Source organism: Hermetia illucens, chromosome 1 (genome assembly GCF_905115235.1).
Source record: "Hermetia illucens chromosome 1, iHerIll2.2.curated.20191125, whole genome shotgun sequence".
Lineage (NCBI taxonomy): Eukaryota > Metazoa > Arthropoda > Insecta > Diptera > Stratiomyidae > Hermetia > Hermetia illucens.
The window spans coordinates 136,793,524-136,810,222 of record NC_051849.1 but is presented as its reverse complement, the minus strand read 5'-3'; the positions used below and the strand labels follow the sequence as shown (position 1 = coordinate 136,810,222).

The window sequence follows — 16,699 nt, the reverse complement described above, 5'->3', positions numbered from 1 at the left end:
CGTTTAAGGCGAAGGCAAAACTCATACCTGCGTTGAATCGCACTTTTACCGACTCCCCCCCTTAACTGACAATGAGTTTCGTCGATTGTGTTATCACTTTGAAAAGTTTACCATAAAAAAATCGTGGAACCAATAGAATTTTAAAATCGTAGGCAGGAAACTAAACACTGGACTAGTAGTATATAAATCATTGATAGAAGTTTCACAGGAAACTTGACCTGAATTAACTGGGTTTCATTTACCAAATAGGGTAAACGGATTTTGCCGATTTTTGTGTGAATTAATGAAGAAAATTGGTAAGTAGATATAAGGCAAAAAACAATTTCAAAATGTATATATTTATGTAACTTAAAATATGTATTCAAACACGTTATTCAGTTGAGGTTGACAATTAGTTAGAGCATTATGAAAACATAACAAAAACATCTCACCATCAAGTAGAAATCGTAAGGCATATATGAAAGTAAACCCCAATCAATGAATAGAGACAAATAAATAACAAGTAACAGTACACTATAATCTCTGGAGTATCTTTCCTTGAATCTGGCTAAGCGGTATATTGCAGGGATAGGTTGTGATATTCCTTAGTAAGCTATTGTGTAGTACACGCAATTATATATCAAGTAAAACTGGTTTAGTCTCTTTGGCGCATTTCAAGATTGAATGAATTAATTTAATAAATCCTGTATCCTTTGGCTTTTCCAAGCCCCTTAGCAGTCGGTTTTTCATTACAGCTACGAATTCCCTATTGCTCAGCTGACCATCCACTGAAAAATAATCAATGTTAATATAAAATCGATTTAAATCGAATAAAAACCTTGTCTACTTACTATTCTCATCAAAAATCGTGAAAACTACGTCGATAACATGGTCCGACAAATTCACATGAGCAACAGTTTTCGCTACATGCTTCAACGTTGCCTGGTCAATGGATGCACCAGCAATATGATAAAATGTAAGTGCCGTGTCCACATCATTGATATTGTTCAAGAAATGAAAGAAATCCAAGTAATCATCTCTTGAAATACCAGTGCCATGATCACGGAACTTCCGTTTCACACGTTTCAACTTCTTGGCCTTTTTCTTTTCAGTGTAGCCAGCATAGGCCAATAAAAGTTCAGCGAAATCCGCTTCCGTTATGAATCCATTTTCATCGGGTTTCTTACGTTTGAATTCCAATGATAAAATTTCACGTTGCAATTGATGTTGGAATTCAAGAAACTTTTCAATGGTAAGTTTATTTTTGAGATCTTTGCCGAAGAAGTAGGTTGTTAAGGCTGAATTGACGCCCTGTAAGGGAATATAAGAAATGGGAGAGTAACTGCATCAAGTATGCCCTCAAATGACAGTATCAAGAAATAAATTACTTTAAATGTATTGCCCGTATTAGCATGGTCTCGATGACGACTACCAATGCTCGTTTGCTGACGAATGAGCGTTGCTACCATTTCAAATTCTTCACAGTCCACATCTCCATCCCCGTTTAGATCAAACATTTGAAAAGCAATCTCAAAATGACGTCGAGAAGCTTGAAAAGTAAAAGATATTTAACTTTTAATGAAGCTACAAAATATTCGCAAATTTTATCTTCAATAAATTACTTCAGATCTTTTTACATTAAATCGATATAAACTAGAAACTAAATCGAATTCTGGATTATTATGTTAACTGGAAACTTATGCTAGCTAGTACCTATCTATGTCATTAGACTGTCATCAGGATTTTCTGTGAAATTTATTTATTTCCTTTAATTCGGCTATAGACGGTCCAAAGCTCATTTGAGAGAGATGGAAATCGGATTGACTAACCTAGGCGTTTCAGGGAGTAAATGCAATGAACTGTACGCGGGCTGAAAGTATTTACCATTGAGCCAGTCAGATGGACACCACACCGCTCATATAGTGACTCGCCAGTGTACTGGGGTTTACAATTCAATGAAGGCAAGACAAAATATATGGTGGCAACGTCAGCACGAAGACGAACCAACCAACAACATCAAACCGCACTGGTCAAACAGGAAGAATAAAGTTAGGAGAATACAACTTTGAGACCGTTGACAATTTCTCCTATCTAGGGTCGAAAATCACAACCGATAACAGCTACGATGATTAAATCCGCGCATGGTTGCCTTCAGCCAACAGAGCATATTTCAGCTTACAAAAACTGTTTCGCTCGAAATGTCTCACCATAGGGTCAAAGCTCTTACCGTACAAGACTATGATCTTGCCAGTCCTCATGTATTCCTCGGAAACTTGTGTTCTTAGCAAGAAAAATTGCGAACTCTTGGCCGCGTTCGAGAGAAGAATCCTCCGAAGAATTTTTGACCCCCTACATGAGGATGGACGATTCCGTAGCCTACACAATGACGAAATCTATGAGCGATATCATGACCGTCCGGTTGTGGATAAAATCCAGCTCAATAGGTTACGGTGGGCGGGTCACTTAATCCGTATGGATGAGCATGATCCCACCCGGAAAGCAATATCTATGGTAGAAAAAGAAGACAAAGCAGACCCTGCCTAAGATGGAGCGATGGCGTAGGCCAGGACGCCAGATCGAATTGGTGGACCTCGGCGCAAATCGGGATGTCTGGAGTTCCTTATTAAGGCTAGGGATATCGAATTGGTGGACCCCGGTGCAAAATCGGGATGTCTGGAGTTCCTTAGTAAGGCAGGCCTAGACCGGATACCGGTTGTTGCGCCGTTGATGATGATGATAATTCGGTGCAGGATTAAAGTTGACTGACTTAGGGATCGTTGTGGGTAATCTGACTGCCAAAATGGGCTCTGATAATACGTTGCTCATACATATAAAGAGGTTTCTCTGTTTTTTGGGACCGTAACGACAATGGTGGCCTTCTGCAACTTCCATGCCTCGTCATTGGCGGCACACTGTTCGAGTACAGAGCTTGCCGCAAGGTCAGTTGGATTCTAACTGAATAGTAACGTAGACAATATAGATCAGTTCGGATCTTCGTCAGTGGTAGACTTCAAGAGTTATTTTCTATCTCTTCTGACGCAACAAGTAATGGTCGCTGGCCCAATGGTTGTAAATTTGGAGAAAGAGGCAAGTAGAATTGAACTGATATCAACAAAACCAGTCTGACTGGCACTCTTCGTATATACATTAATGGGCAGAGCACTGAAGGCGTCGATCAATTTGTTTATCGCGGAAGTATTGTTTTTGCTAATGTTGGTGATATCGAACTCGATGCCAGATCTGCCTTCATGGTTTTGTCTAAAATCTGGAAATGCTGATACCTCAACGCCAACACTAAATTGTGATTCTTTCGCGTTAACATTCTCTCGGTAATGCTATATACGATTAGAACATGAAAAAACATCGCGGCAAGCCTTCGTAAATACCTTTCTCCGTTATCTGGTCCTACACAATTTCGAATGAAGAATTAAGTCGGTAGACTAGTAGACGTATTGATTAGAAGTAGAAAATGGTAATGAATAAGTCACACTGTGAGAGAGAGCGATGGCTTCTATGTTTGCTATTCCATGCAATGAAATCCACTATTCTAGAGTGGCTGATCAGTGTGCCTCCTTAGAAACATGTCACATAGAGCAATAGAGGAGTAAAAGCTTCTCGGGGAGACCTAAGGCACATTTCGCTGAATTGACAGGGATGGCGTATAGGTATGGTTGACTCACCATGCATGGGGATAGAGTAGAGTATGATGACAATCTTGCTGCCACATATCGTGTAGTAGGGAAAGAAAAAAGAGGTTCTTTGTCAAGTTGGCTTTCGAGTTGGAGCGGTGATTATCCGTAGTTTGCGCGACCCCAACTTAATAATCGTTGGCGCAACAATCCATATTGGATCAGGGTCTTGAAGTGTGTTAGAGCACTTCATTCAAGACAGTAACGGTACACTACAGTAGTACACTGTAGAAGACAATGTGGTCAGCATTGTGCTCGCCCGAGATTATTACCCTGACTTAACTCAGGTACTCATTCAAAGCTGAGTCGACTGGCACCCGACGTCAAATCACGATACAAATCTCACTGCCACCAATAAGATTTGAACCGCGACCTTCCGTACGACAGCTTTGCGCCGAGGTCCACCAATTCAATATCCTTAAAGGCTGTCTGGCGTCCTGGCCTACGCCATCATTCCATCTTAGGCAGGGTCCGCCTCGTATTCTTTTTCTACCATAGATATTGCTCTTATAGACTTTCCGGGTGGGATCATCCTCATCCATACGGATTAAGTGATCCGTCCACCGTAACCTATTGAGCTGGATTTTATCCACAACCTGACGGTCATGATATCGCTCATAGATTTCGTCGTTATGTAGGCTACGGAATCGTTTGTCCTCATGTAGGGGGCCGAAAATTCTTCGGAGAATTCTTCTCTCGAACGCGACCTAGAGTTCGCAATTCTTCTTGCTAAGAACCTAAGTCTCCGAGGAATACATGAGGACTGGTAAGATCATTGTCTTGTACAGTAAGAGCTTTGACCCTATCGAGCGGAACGGTTTTTGTAAGCTGAAATAGGCTCTGTTGGCTGACAACAACCGTGCGCGGATTTCATCGTCGTAGCTGTTATCGGTTGTGATTTTCGACCCTAGGTAGGAGAAATTATCAACGGTCTCAAAGTTGTATTTTTCTATCTTTATTCTTCCCGTTTGACCAGTGCGGTTTGATATTGTTGGTTGGCTGGTTTTCGGTGCTGATGTTGCCACCATATACTTTGTCTTGCCTTGATTGGTGTGCATCCCAAGATCTCGCGCCGCCTGCTCGATTTCGATAAAGGTAGTTTGTACGTCTCGGGTCATTCTTCCCATGATGTCGATTTCGTCGGCATAGACCAGTAGTTGGGTGGACTTAAAGAGGATCGTACCTCTCGCATTTACCTCACAGCCAAGTACACATACACACACACCGATGACGGACCCCAGGAGTACGTTGTCTCCGCAGGTGTCCCACAGGGTGGTGGCCTACGTCGACGATATAGCGCTGGTTGTTGTCGCAAAGCACAAGATGCTGAGTTATACTCATGCGAAGCGATCAGTGCTGTTAAGAGTTGGCTAGAGAGTTCTGGTCTGACACTTGCGGAGGAAAAAACGGAAGCACTCCTCATTACCAAGCGCCGTAAAAGAAATTTTGGCCGTATTTGGAATCATATCACTATCATTATCAATCAATCACTTATTGGGAATCATATGATCACTTCTAAACCTGCCATCAAATACTTGGGAGTGGTAATAGACGGGAAGCTTAGCTATAAGCAACATATGCAGTATGTTTATGATAAAGAATCCACTGCGAGTGTGGCCCTGACAAGGATGATGCCGGGGGTGGTTTTAGTGGGTAAGAATCCCACACGCTGGCGTGTTCAGGCCAGTGTCTTTTGAAGAAGACAGGCATCTGCCTGTCACACACAAAACCTTAAAAACAATCTCTTAGAATGGGCTCGATGAGCTTGTGGCGCAGCAGGATAAATAAATTTTGAATGTTGTTGATACGAGCGGATGGATGACGCCGCCGCCGCTCTCCGCGACTTTTCTAGAACTCGTCACGAGAGTGCAGAGCCAGCGGTGAGGGAGTCCCGTTGTTTGGAGACAGAGGGACCGCAACTCTCTTCTGCTCCAACCGCCGGCGTAATCACACGCACTCTCGCGTAGTAAAGTTTATATGAAGTGAATTTGCGAAGGTAGTCGCCTCTGCTTTATGAATCAAGAATTTTCAATTTTTTTACTTTTCTTATGTTGGAAAATATTTTAAATAATAACGAATAAACAAACTGTATTTTGCCCTTCTTGATAATTTTTGGTATCTTTGTAAATAAATATAAATAAATAAATAAAGTGCACACTGAAACCAACTTTTCAAAAGGAAAACCTTCAAGCAATTCTGAGCATATTAAATTCGGCATTTCTTACTTTTTAGAGGAATTTCATACATTTTGTTCCCATGCAAAGAAAAATAAGAATCGTTGACCCAAAAATATTGTGCCGTTATCAGCCTATAGCAAAGGTAGATAATTTACCCAGAAAAGAGAATTTACTCTAAAAGCTCGAGGCTACCTCAAAGAATAGCTGCCGTAATAACAGCTAGTGGTGGATCAACAAAATAAAAATAATATTGTATGAATTATATAATTTTAAATGGGTAAAATACATACGTAGATTAACTGTAAACGCTAGACAAGAGAAAGCCTAATACCTTTGGTTAAAGTTGTATACTGTTGTAATATCTAGTAAGCCTGCTGGGAATGACAATATCAGTAAGGTTTGACTTCAGGCATAAGAATTATTGTCAGGTAGAATATTGATCGCAAGACTTCGGTGAAGGGAATCACATAGTACATTACTACGCGCCAGAATAAACTTTAGATACAGAGGAAAAGGATGCCCTTCATCAATACTCAATCCAGTCCTGGAAAAGCCTTCCGAAAAATCACGTTTTGACCATAATAGAAAATTTTCAGTTCGAGGTACTTTAACAGTCTTGTTTTCATCGTTCAAACCACGATTATAATTTTAGTTTACTAAACATTAAAATGGCGGAGTGGTAAAGATAAATTTTCGAAAATCGCTATTTTTCATTGAAAATCCTGAGCGAAAATAGAAAATATTAACGAAAATATATAATCGTGGTTCGGACCAGAACTACAGATGTGTAGAATAATGTCCAAAAATTTCAGCCTAATTCAGTCAAACAGAATTTTAGATGTGCTTCCCACCAGTTCAAAAAATTTGGTTTCGAGAAAAAAGCGTTTAAATTTTCATTTTGTATGCACGCCAGTATGCTGCGTGCTCTTCTATTTCCTGTAACTTGGTAAGTATTTTGAATTTCGATCCGAAATTTCTTTAATATGCTAACAACATATTCCGCGCTATATATAAAACAAAAATCGATTTTTGGAAACCGTCACATAATAAACCCCATTAACAAACTTTTATTTTTCATATCAAAAAGAAAAAGATATTTCTTTATCCACAATCTCACTTTTTTTTTAAATGAGTGGTTGACACCTTCTGCATGTATATTTCTTACACTCCTAATTGCTCCATTACCTGCCCTACGTGGTACTTTTTTCCCTTTTTGAAAAGGAAAATATTTTATATGAGATTGTTGCCTTGTCTGTTGTTCTTTGATGAGGTTGTTTACATTTAGCTGGTGCTCAGATTCATTTGAAATGGCTCCGGCCACGAAGCCTCAGAGGTTATCTGGTATCATAGGAACCGGTATAATCCTCCGAGTTCATATTCCTCAGGAGGATTCCTGAGGGATGTGTTCTCGGCCCACTTATTTGCGGTTGACCCATTTATGGGAGTTTCATAGGGTTGTCGTTGTCCCAATATCGCGGTAGACCTCCTTGTTGGCCCAGGCATGGGGTTGCGCTTTACAATTCGGGTGCTGTACTTCACTGTGGTCTAGAGGGAAATTAGAAGTGGGTTCAATTACTCCCTTGCCGGGACCGGAAGCAGCAATTGAAGTGTCAGCAGCATCGGCTAATGCTGCTATCAAGAACTGGTAACAAGCTTCCTATAAGGCCAAATGGCGGAACCTAGGCACACCAAAGATATCAGGATGAAACGAACGTACTGCAAAATTTATCCTGTCGAAAAACAGGAAGTATCGTGGGCATTCCGCCTGGCTATAATTTACTATTATATACTTCGTGCAATAACTCATTGATTTTTGGACATCCTTACAATTAGATATAAATCAAAATATATAAACCAACCAATATTATAAATTGATAAATTAAAAAAATTAATATTATATATTTGAATTGGTGTTACTGGGAAGGGCATAGAAGAATTTCAAATTACGTTGTAAAATTAGTTTTAGAACTTATCAACTCAATGATCTGCAGTAAAATGCAAGAACCGAATACAAAAAAATTATTTCTCTATTTTTGTTACAACTGAAGTCGCCCAATACTAATACAACTTAAAATTGAAATGATGTTGGCAAATCTGGAAATGTTGTAAAATTGTCAAGGTGCGTGGTAGAAATTACGGCACAATTATTTTAAAACTTTCAGAAATTGTTGTGGAGATAAAGGATGCTAACCATGTAGAGCTCAGCTGTAAAATGGGGGTTATGGAAACATAATTTGAATGACCGACCAGCTTAGAGAAACAACTTCTTGTAGCGAAAATGAGCTCTGATCGACTAAATTGGTGCAAAGTAGAAGAAAAGTTGGTCAGCACATGATGGTACTAATGTGACGAAAGCAGAATAAACTGAATTGGTCTAGATTCGGGAGTCATGGTGGGGTGTAGAAGTGATGGACGATACAATGATAAGTCTGCACAAAGTATTGTCGAGCATTGGTGGTGTTGGAGAATTATATTTATGAAAGGCACTGTAAACTCGTTAGCCAATGTACATATATAAAACTGATAAAAAAGGGTCTTTTGCCTACTGTTGAGGCTTTAACTGAGTGCATTGAAAAAGTAATTTTTAAGATGATTCTGCATCGTGACATCGATCGAAATTGGTGAGAATAGCTTTAGGGTCAGTAACAAGACATGTTTGTCTCTTCTGAGAAAAAGGAATCATTTTTTATTGTGTACGTTGGCGGCATTTTGTTTGCAGAGAATAGTTAAGGCGAGATAAATTGTGTGTGAGACGCACTTAACGACAATGACGAGCACAGGGGAAATTACATACATACGTTTGAGCCGATTGAACTATTTTAAAAATTTAAGGATACCAATTGCCGGAATAATAGATTATATTCACTATTTCAATCCTCACCGAGAAATCTTGAACGAATTGCCGACGAAGACAACGACAAAACACAGCTTAAAATCTTTGAAAAGTCTTCCATTCATCTACTTTCGAAATGGGAGCACGAGTTGCTCAATTACGTTTTAATTAAAGTAAAACGGTGGAGATCAGAGAACGACAAGTAAGCAGTTGGGAAACCGGAAGCTGGACGCTTCAGGTATGAAAGGTTTAAGGGAATAATGCGGTCATGAAAGAGCGGCACGCAAAATCAACAGTGGGTCTGTCGCCCAGTAAGATTTTCAGCATAATTGCGCTATTGGATATGAAGACCCATTAACCCCCCTGCAGTATCAGCCATTATAAACGACTACAGTGTGGTAGTTTTATTAGAAGCGGAAATAATTGACTTGCAGAGATATGCCAGCAACTTACGAAATGACAGGAGAAAACTGCGAAGAGGCCAGAAGGAAGCGTTCACGAAGCCACCAGAGAACACGCTAAATCATTGAGAAAAAATATTCATGAAGTCGCAATATGACAGAAAGCATGGTAGAGATCCTTATGGAAGATATTATGTAATTTGTATAGCAGAATTTACAATAGTATAGAAGGAAATTTGAAGAGGTTTGAAGGAGAGTACTTGGGCATTCAGTTTCCAGAGTTGGGAATCTATGGATAGCAAATTATCTCAAATAAACAAAGAATTCCAGATGAAAAGATTAACATTCAAATAGATCTGCTTTGACGGCGGGAAAAAAACAAAAACAAACTGCTAGCTAAGATATGGTATGTGGTATATGGTATAACATGGTTTGCAGTTAATAAGCTTCCTTTGGATGTTGATAAAACCGTCTATATGATATTTGGAAATTACTCTACTAGCCTACTTACTGGTATTGAAATAAAAAACAAATCACTAAACAACGTTGGAAGTTGTAAATACCTACAAATTATTATTGATTCCAATTGAAAGTGGAATAAACTATCTAATGGAAAAACAAAACTCTTATGGTAATTTATTATGCTATTTTTCAAAATATTATAAGTTATGGAATAATTGCTTGGGGGACAGCGCATTCAAATCATCTACATTTGTCACAGCTTCAGAATAAATTGTTAAGAATTGTCAACAAATATATTTTTTTTAAAAAGAGGGTATTCAATCTGGAACAATTCTTTTGTTTAGAAGCAATTGTATATCACTATAGTGAACATAAAATAAGTTATGACGTATCAACTAGTAAAACAAAAAATATCAAAAATTTGTAAAACTATTAGCAATAAAAGGAATTCTATTGTTGCAATATAAATATACAACATAACATAAAATATTAAAGGAACAATTGAACAACAAATATATAAAGAGTAAAATGAAATCCTAGATTGTAGAAATTTTGATTTTTGGAAATAGTCTATTAATAAATGAAATGTTCGAATTTTTTAGTTTATAAGTAATACTTTAGCTTGTTAAACACCTGGTTCTACGCACAGGTATTAATATACTATATCTCTGTAAGAATTATTTTGATATTCTTAATACACATGTAATAATTAAATGGTAAGTAAATAAATAAAAGTATTCCGTGACTGAGACCTCGACATCTGGATATATTACTACGTTCGATACTGACGATTCACCGGTGTGAGGAGTTTGATAACACAGAAAAACTGTGCTGACCATACACTAGTACGTATGTTGTTTATTTTCAGCTTTACATTTAAAGTTACATTTAAATTTAAAAATTTAGAAAAAGGAATTTTGCAATATAATTCGACAACATTTTTTGGTTTGGGAAAACCGCAGTTCATGCAGAACGTTTAATTCATCATTATTAAGTCACCCACTATGGAAGAGTCCCAAACAGGGTATCCATTCGAAGTATGGAACAAGTTGGGAAACCGGAAGCTTCAATGAAAATATCCACTTTTAAGTGATATTGACATTCAAAGTCTTCAATTTACAAAGAAGCAACCGATTTGACATATTATAACTATAGTGCGATTTCTACTAAACTTTGTAGGATCATCCTCTATATTATAGCCTACATTAATGCTATATTTCGTGGTACTAGAATGACCATAAAGGCGTTCTGCAGCCAATTACTAAAAATTATAGTAATATGCTATTATTAACTTCAATTTAACAGATATCGGTATGGAGGGTATTTCGGAACCTAGATACTATATAGTGGCAGCCTCTCGAATTTTGTCAGATTTCTGGGTTGGGTAGTTTTTGAGAATGGGTCCGTTAAAGAAATGAATGATCACTTTCAACTCCCCCGCGCTCCCCACTTTTCCAACAAATGGGTTCGGAAAATACTAATCGAAACCTTTCATTTGATATCCCACATGACTATATTTGGTGAAAAAAAAAATTTACACGTTCACAGTTCCCACCCTTCCGCTAAATGTGTTGTCAATCGCTATAACCGTCTCCGAGAAAAATGCCCGTGAAAGACAGACAGTAAACCGATTTTAAAAAGTGGTGGTAAGGAAAATTACGATAGTTTTAATGTTTATCCATCCATATTTAAATCATCCACTTTGTGGCGTGCTCAGCCGGTCAAGATTCGATTGCTTACTAATATGCAAATCCGAGCGGAGACCAAGACAACTATTTCCAAGCTAATAGTGAGCAGCAATTCAACTTATGGAGTTTGATTAATTTAATATTAATTTACAGCCTTTTGTACATATGGCTCTACGTTGGCCTACTTGTTTTATTAGAAACTATTAGATTTGTGACTATGTACTCGCTGATATAACATATTTGCTTCCGTTCAATTTTATCTTTAATTTTATATCCGCCACATGAACACACATTTTGAAATTCAGGTTACTTTGTTAAGCAACCTTCTACTTTTCTATTTCAGCAAATGTGAATCATTCGATATAATCAGATCAGACTATAATCAGATTCGGAAGCTCATGGGATATTATCCTGAAGTTTTAATTCAACGAAAAACCACCAACGCAGTGAAAGATTGACCTACGTATTGGTTGCCAATCCTTTGGTGACAGACTCTGGTTTTTTTATTCAGCAATTTAAAACATCCATATAATTTGTAGTGTATTCACTGTTCAAAGCCTCCTAATGGAGCCTAACACTTAGGTATCTTTTTCAAAGAATTTTTATTGAGATTCGGAAGTAAATTCATTAGCAAGTTCTTTATTGATCAATCTTCCATGTTCAAATATATTTCAGAAATGTTCCAATTTTTCAGCCGATAGTCCCTGAAATCGTCAATCAATATGCGAGTCGTAACATGCTCATTATATAGATCATAACATCAGAACCATGCAAACAGAAAGGACGTTACAAATCTCCTTAATTAATGCTGCGCTTCCTTCGTACTCGCAGTACAAAAACATGTGTGATTAACGGTAATTCAAGTACTCATAACACATGTTCCTTCCCTTTTCAAAGCGTTTTCCAACCATCAATCACCTTCACATTATTACACTACTCAACCTGTTCAACCATTCTCCCATAAGCAAGTGTACACTTGTAAAATTTCTAGAAATTTTCAAAAGTATAAATTGCACCCTCCAACCTCCATGTCTTAAAGTTCAAGCTTCATCTCGTGTAATAATGATCTCAGACCGCGTCTCTCCCATCTCATCAACCCCTCCCGCGTGTGCTTGAGAAATGGAACTAAAAGCAAAGTAAAAATAAACCATCAAAGCAAAAACGAGCCCTCATATAGAAACGAACGGTTACTACTCCCGAGAAAGGAGCACATCCTAATGGCGCCAACGAACGCGAGCAAGCATCCATTCCTTCGAGCTCTTTGGATGACTGATGTGTCTTTACGAGATCTATTTACATTTTACAGAGAAAAAGAAAACCAAGATAACCTTTCGTTTGCACTATGAACTACATATCATTCCTTTCTTTCATAAAAGTCATCCATCCCCAAAGTCAGAAAGCAGAGCGCCCTTACTACTGCTACCCTGATGATACCAAAGATACGAAAGTATGTACGAAATGTATGTATCAAATGTAAGCTGCAGGAATACTATTCCTTCCCGGTGAGATTCTTGGATATTTCATGGCTTGCATAGCGACTTGTAAAATTGTCGGAAACATACAAGAGATTTCGCCATTAACAATGTTTTTCACTTGGCAAATGAGAAATTGGCATTGGGGAAATATTATTGCAAAAAGCTTCTCTACTAGGGGCACGCATGGCAAACTGAAATTTAGTTTTCCTGAGGAGAATGTACTGAAATTGTTTTGGAAATGGTATTGCAAAATTGTCGCCGTACCGCCCATAACATAAGTTATATCGCGGAATGTTGAAGAGTTGAGATCAAATAGACTCATTTCCCAGGTAAGGGTTGGATGATGTATCAGCAATACACCCCCGTAAAGCAAACTGTTTCTAAAGCAGACAGTGAGAATGAAAAGGATTAAAATGGTAACGACTTCGACTAAGAAGTGAGCGTATCCCGATGATACGTCACAGACAGGTATTCACGAAGGCTTGGAGCTTTTAAACAATTATGGGGGTCAGTTTCCATATGCTAGTTCTATATAGCAACAAAGAAAGAAAATTAGTACAGAATAATCTCAAATTGATCTTGGTGTTGAGGTAACTGCATTTCCAGATTTTAGACAAGGCAGCGAAGACTGATCTAGCGCTGTTAATCCGTCGAGCGACACCCAACTCGGAACCACCGTCTGAAGAAACCATGCTTCCTAGATATACAAATTGATCAACGCCTTCACTGATCTGTCCATTATTGCAGGTAAGGAGAGTGCAATAAACCGTCGGACTGAGAACCCTCTTTTTGTTGGTGTTTATTTTCAGTCCTACTCTAGATGCCTCTCTTTCCGATTCCGGAGCTAAAGTACATGACCCAATAAGAGAGAACAGAGAACAGATTTTTGAGGAAATTTGTCATCATCTATTGAACTCCCCATGTCCTCGGGACAATACAGCACCAAGAACGTCACCGATAGCAAGATTTTTTTTACAACTTTTTAATAATAATCAAATCTTCCTTAACGTTTCAAATTTCTGATTATTGAAATTTTAGCTACTCTAAGCTATAATATCCTTTAGCTACTCTAAGCTAAAGGATATTTTAATTTCTGGCAAAAATATTTGGGTGATCTTCCAGTTTTTCTGGATATTTACTAGTTTCAATGGTATTTTGACATCTACCAAGGACCCACTCTCAGAAACTACGCAACCAAAAAATCTGAAAAAATCCCGGTGGTGCAGGCGCATTTAGGTCGGTATATAGGCCTCGAAATAGCCTCCATCTGCTCAAATAAAGTTAATAATAACATATTTTTATGTGGAAGGTGATGGAAGTCAAGATATATGACATTGTCAGTTTGTGGAATATTGATTCAATTTAACGAAATCAGTTTTAAAGTCAAACAATGGAAAATTAATTCCCAAAAACATTAGAACTAGATATGGTAGTGAATTGCCCAATATTCCTAAATTTTCCATAATTGACCCCATCTTGTTACACGGCATTTGAAAACTAACATAATGAGACAACTTTTATCAACTTTGCAGTACCGTTACAATAATGCATACTGATATTTAGATAAAAACCGATTTTGAAATTTCCTTAAAAATTAAACAGTTATATCTTTGAAGTGATTATGTCCTTTGCAATTGAAAAAATTTATATTTATGTATTGTTTCCAAAAATATCAAATCTGGGATTAAATTATTGACGAAGTGGGAAATTGTGATTTTTTTGGGAATGTCAAGCCTTTTGACACTATTCACGAAAAACGCTATAACTCTGGAAAAGTAAAAGATAGAGCGCCCGTGGAAGAATTGAAATTGAACCACTGAAATTTTTACAATCATAAACGGGACATCCTGTATAATGGCGGTTGGTTCGGCGCTAAAGTTAACTTCTTTTACTCGATAACATTATTATTTTAACTTTACAATATTTTCAAAATTTAAGCATACGAAAAAAAATAGCCGACATCCGGTGGAATTTGCACTAAAGCATCACTGATAGGCTACCACAGAACCAGCGAAGATTGTCCGTAACTTCCTTCTCGTGGCGTATTCCAATCAAGGTGAAATAATATTTTATATGAACAACGATGATTTCCACTCTTTACAATTTCACTAACACAGTTGTTGTAGTTTTTTTTAGTTGATGAGATTTAAATTTGCCCTGCCTTTCTTTGAAATCTTAATGATCATCTCCTTCTTCAATTCTCTAGGAAAGGTCTCGGATTCTCAGGATTTCCGTACGAGTGAAAGTAGTAGATTTGAAGAAACTGCAAGTGCAGCAATGAACAACTCTACAAAGAGACCAAGTTCAGCAGAATAGCTTTACTCCATTTGAATTCATTGATGGCCGAGATGATTTCTCTTCTACTGGGAGGAGCAGTCCGTATCCGCATGTTATTTTATGTAAAAGAGGCGGAATTTCACTGGGTGTGATATGGTGTAGAACCATAGTAAAGTGTTCCTTTCAAGCTCCTCAGCTGCCCGTCATCATGGATGAGGAGTCGACCATTAACGTCTCTGACAGGACCATCAAAAGGTTTGTGACCCACATGCAGGTTTTTTCGTAATGGGATATACAGTTCTGAAACCATTGCGATCTGCGGCAGCTTCTGTTTTCCTAACTAGCACAATAACGATTTTTCGGAGTAAGGAGGCCGTGTCACGCTCACCCACACTCGCAGCGATCAATAGAGCCTTCAATCTCTCATGTTCATCGATCCGCTTCCGTGATTCCGCAATCAGTCACATCTTGTGACGCCCCCTGAGTTGCGCCCGAGAAAAGAACATATATAATCGTTGGCGCAACAATCCATATTGAATCAGGGCCTCGAAGTGTGTTAGAGCACTTCATTCAGGATCGTAACGGTACACTACAGAATAGCCTGCAGAAGGCAATGTGGTCAGCATTGCGCTCGACCGAGATTATTACCCTGATTTGATTGAGGTACACATTCACAGCTGAGTCGACTGGTATCCGACGGCAAATCACGATACAAATTCCACTGCCACCAGTGAGATTTGAACCGCGACCTTCCGTACGATAGCCTTGTGCTCTAACCACTCAGCTATCCACTCAGCTAGATAATAAAGAAAAATTTAGCACATGAATTGAATATTTTTTTTTATTTATTTATGAAAATTCTAACTCAATCACGAAGAAGGTAAAGAGTCGACTACTTTGTTGACTCATTGTATATATTTCTATAAGTTTTTTTGAGGAAATATCGCTATGGGGAGGATTTGACTTCTTTTAGAAGCACCGTTATGATTTTTTTTTCAGAATTTTTGATTTTGTAGTTTTTAAGAAAGGGCACTTTCTAGATATCTGATAGCCAACGATAACCATCGTAAAGTACTAATCGAGTTTCGATGGTTAGGTTTGGAGTAAAAAATACGTCCTCCCTTTGCATCTAAGGAGCCCTTCTTCCCCCTTTTACTTCAAAGTAAAATGATCCCGTTCTCTGCATGCACGGAAGTTTACAATTACAACCGTTTCCAAAAATAATTGACGAGGAATGAGGAATGGAAAAATAAATTAGTAGTAAACCGACTTTAAAAAAGCTTTATTTTACACAAAACCTCAAAAAATTATCCACTAAAGAAGAGTGAGCCCATGAAACCGCATACGAAAGTTAGTAATATATTTACGAAAATTCCGATATTGGGAGTAATAAAAAAGGCTCCAATTCGTGATTAAAGCCAAAATATCCAAAAAATAAAATTTTATATCGAAAACTTAAACAGCTTAAAATAATAAAACATATCTAAATTAATTTCAGAATAAACAGCGAATTTACCCAGCGATCTTTTCCGCCGATCAAATAATGTCTAGCGCATCAAATTTAGCTAAAACGCAGAATTTGCAAATCGTGAATGGAAAAAGATCCAATTCCGAAATTCAAGTTGTTTCATTCGAGACGCCAGGTGCAATACCTGCTATTTTATTTTGTTCGCTAAAACGTGATAACCTCATGCAAAAATTTCTCTGACGTCATTAAT

At 37.9% G+C, this 16,699-nt stretch overlaps 1 protein-coding gene across 4 annotated transcripts in view; it reads right to left on the bottom strand.

The window, feature by feature from the left end:
• Positions 1 to 317: 317 nt before the first annotated feature.
• The window catches only part of LOC119651230 (calcium uptake protein 1 homolog, mitochondrial), a 54,723-nt gene continuing 38,341 nt past the window's right edge, over positions 318 to 16,699 (bottom strand). For 3 of the 4 annotated variants that reach the window (XM_038054709.1, XM_038054706.1, XM_038054725.1), the window contains 3 exons: positions 1,368 to 1,528; positions 831 to 1,290; positions 318 to 767 (listed from right to left, as the gene is read on the bottom strand). In XM_038054709.1, the coding sequence (XP_037910637.1) occupies positions 613 to 767; positions 831 to 1,290; positions 1,368 to 1,528 (776 nt within the window). In that variant the 3' untranslated portion in view covers positions 318 to 612. The remainder of the gene's footprint in view (positions 768 to 830; positions 1,291 to 1,367; positions 1,529 to 16,699) is intronic. The other variant, XM_038054718.1, reaches the window with a different exon arrangement.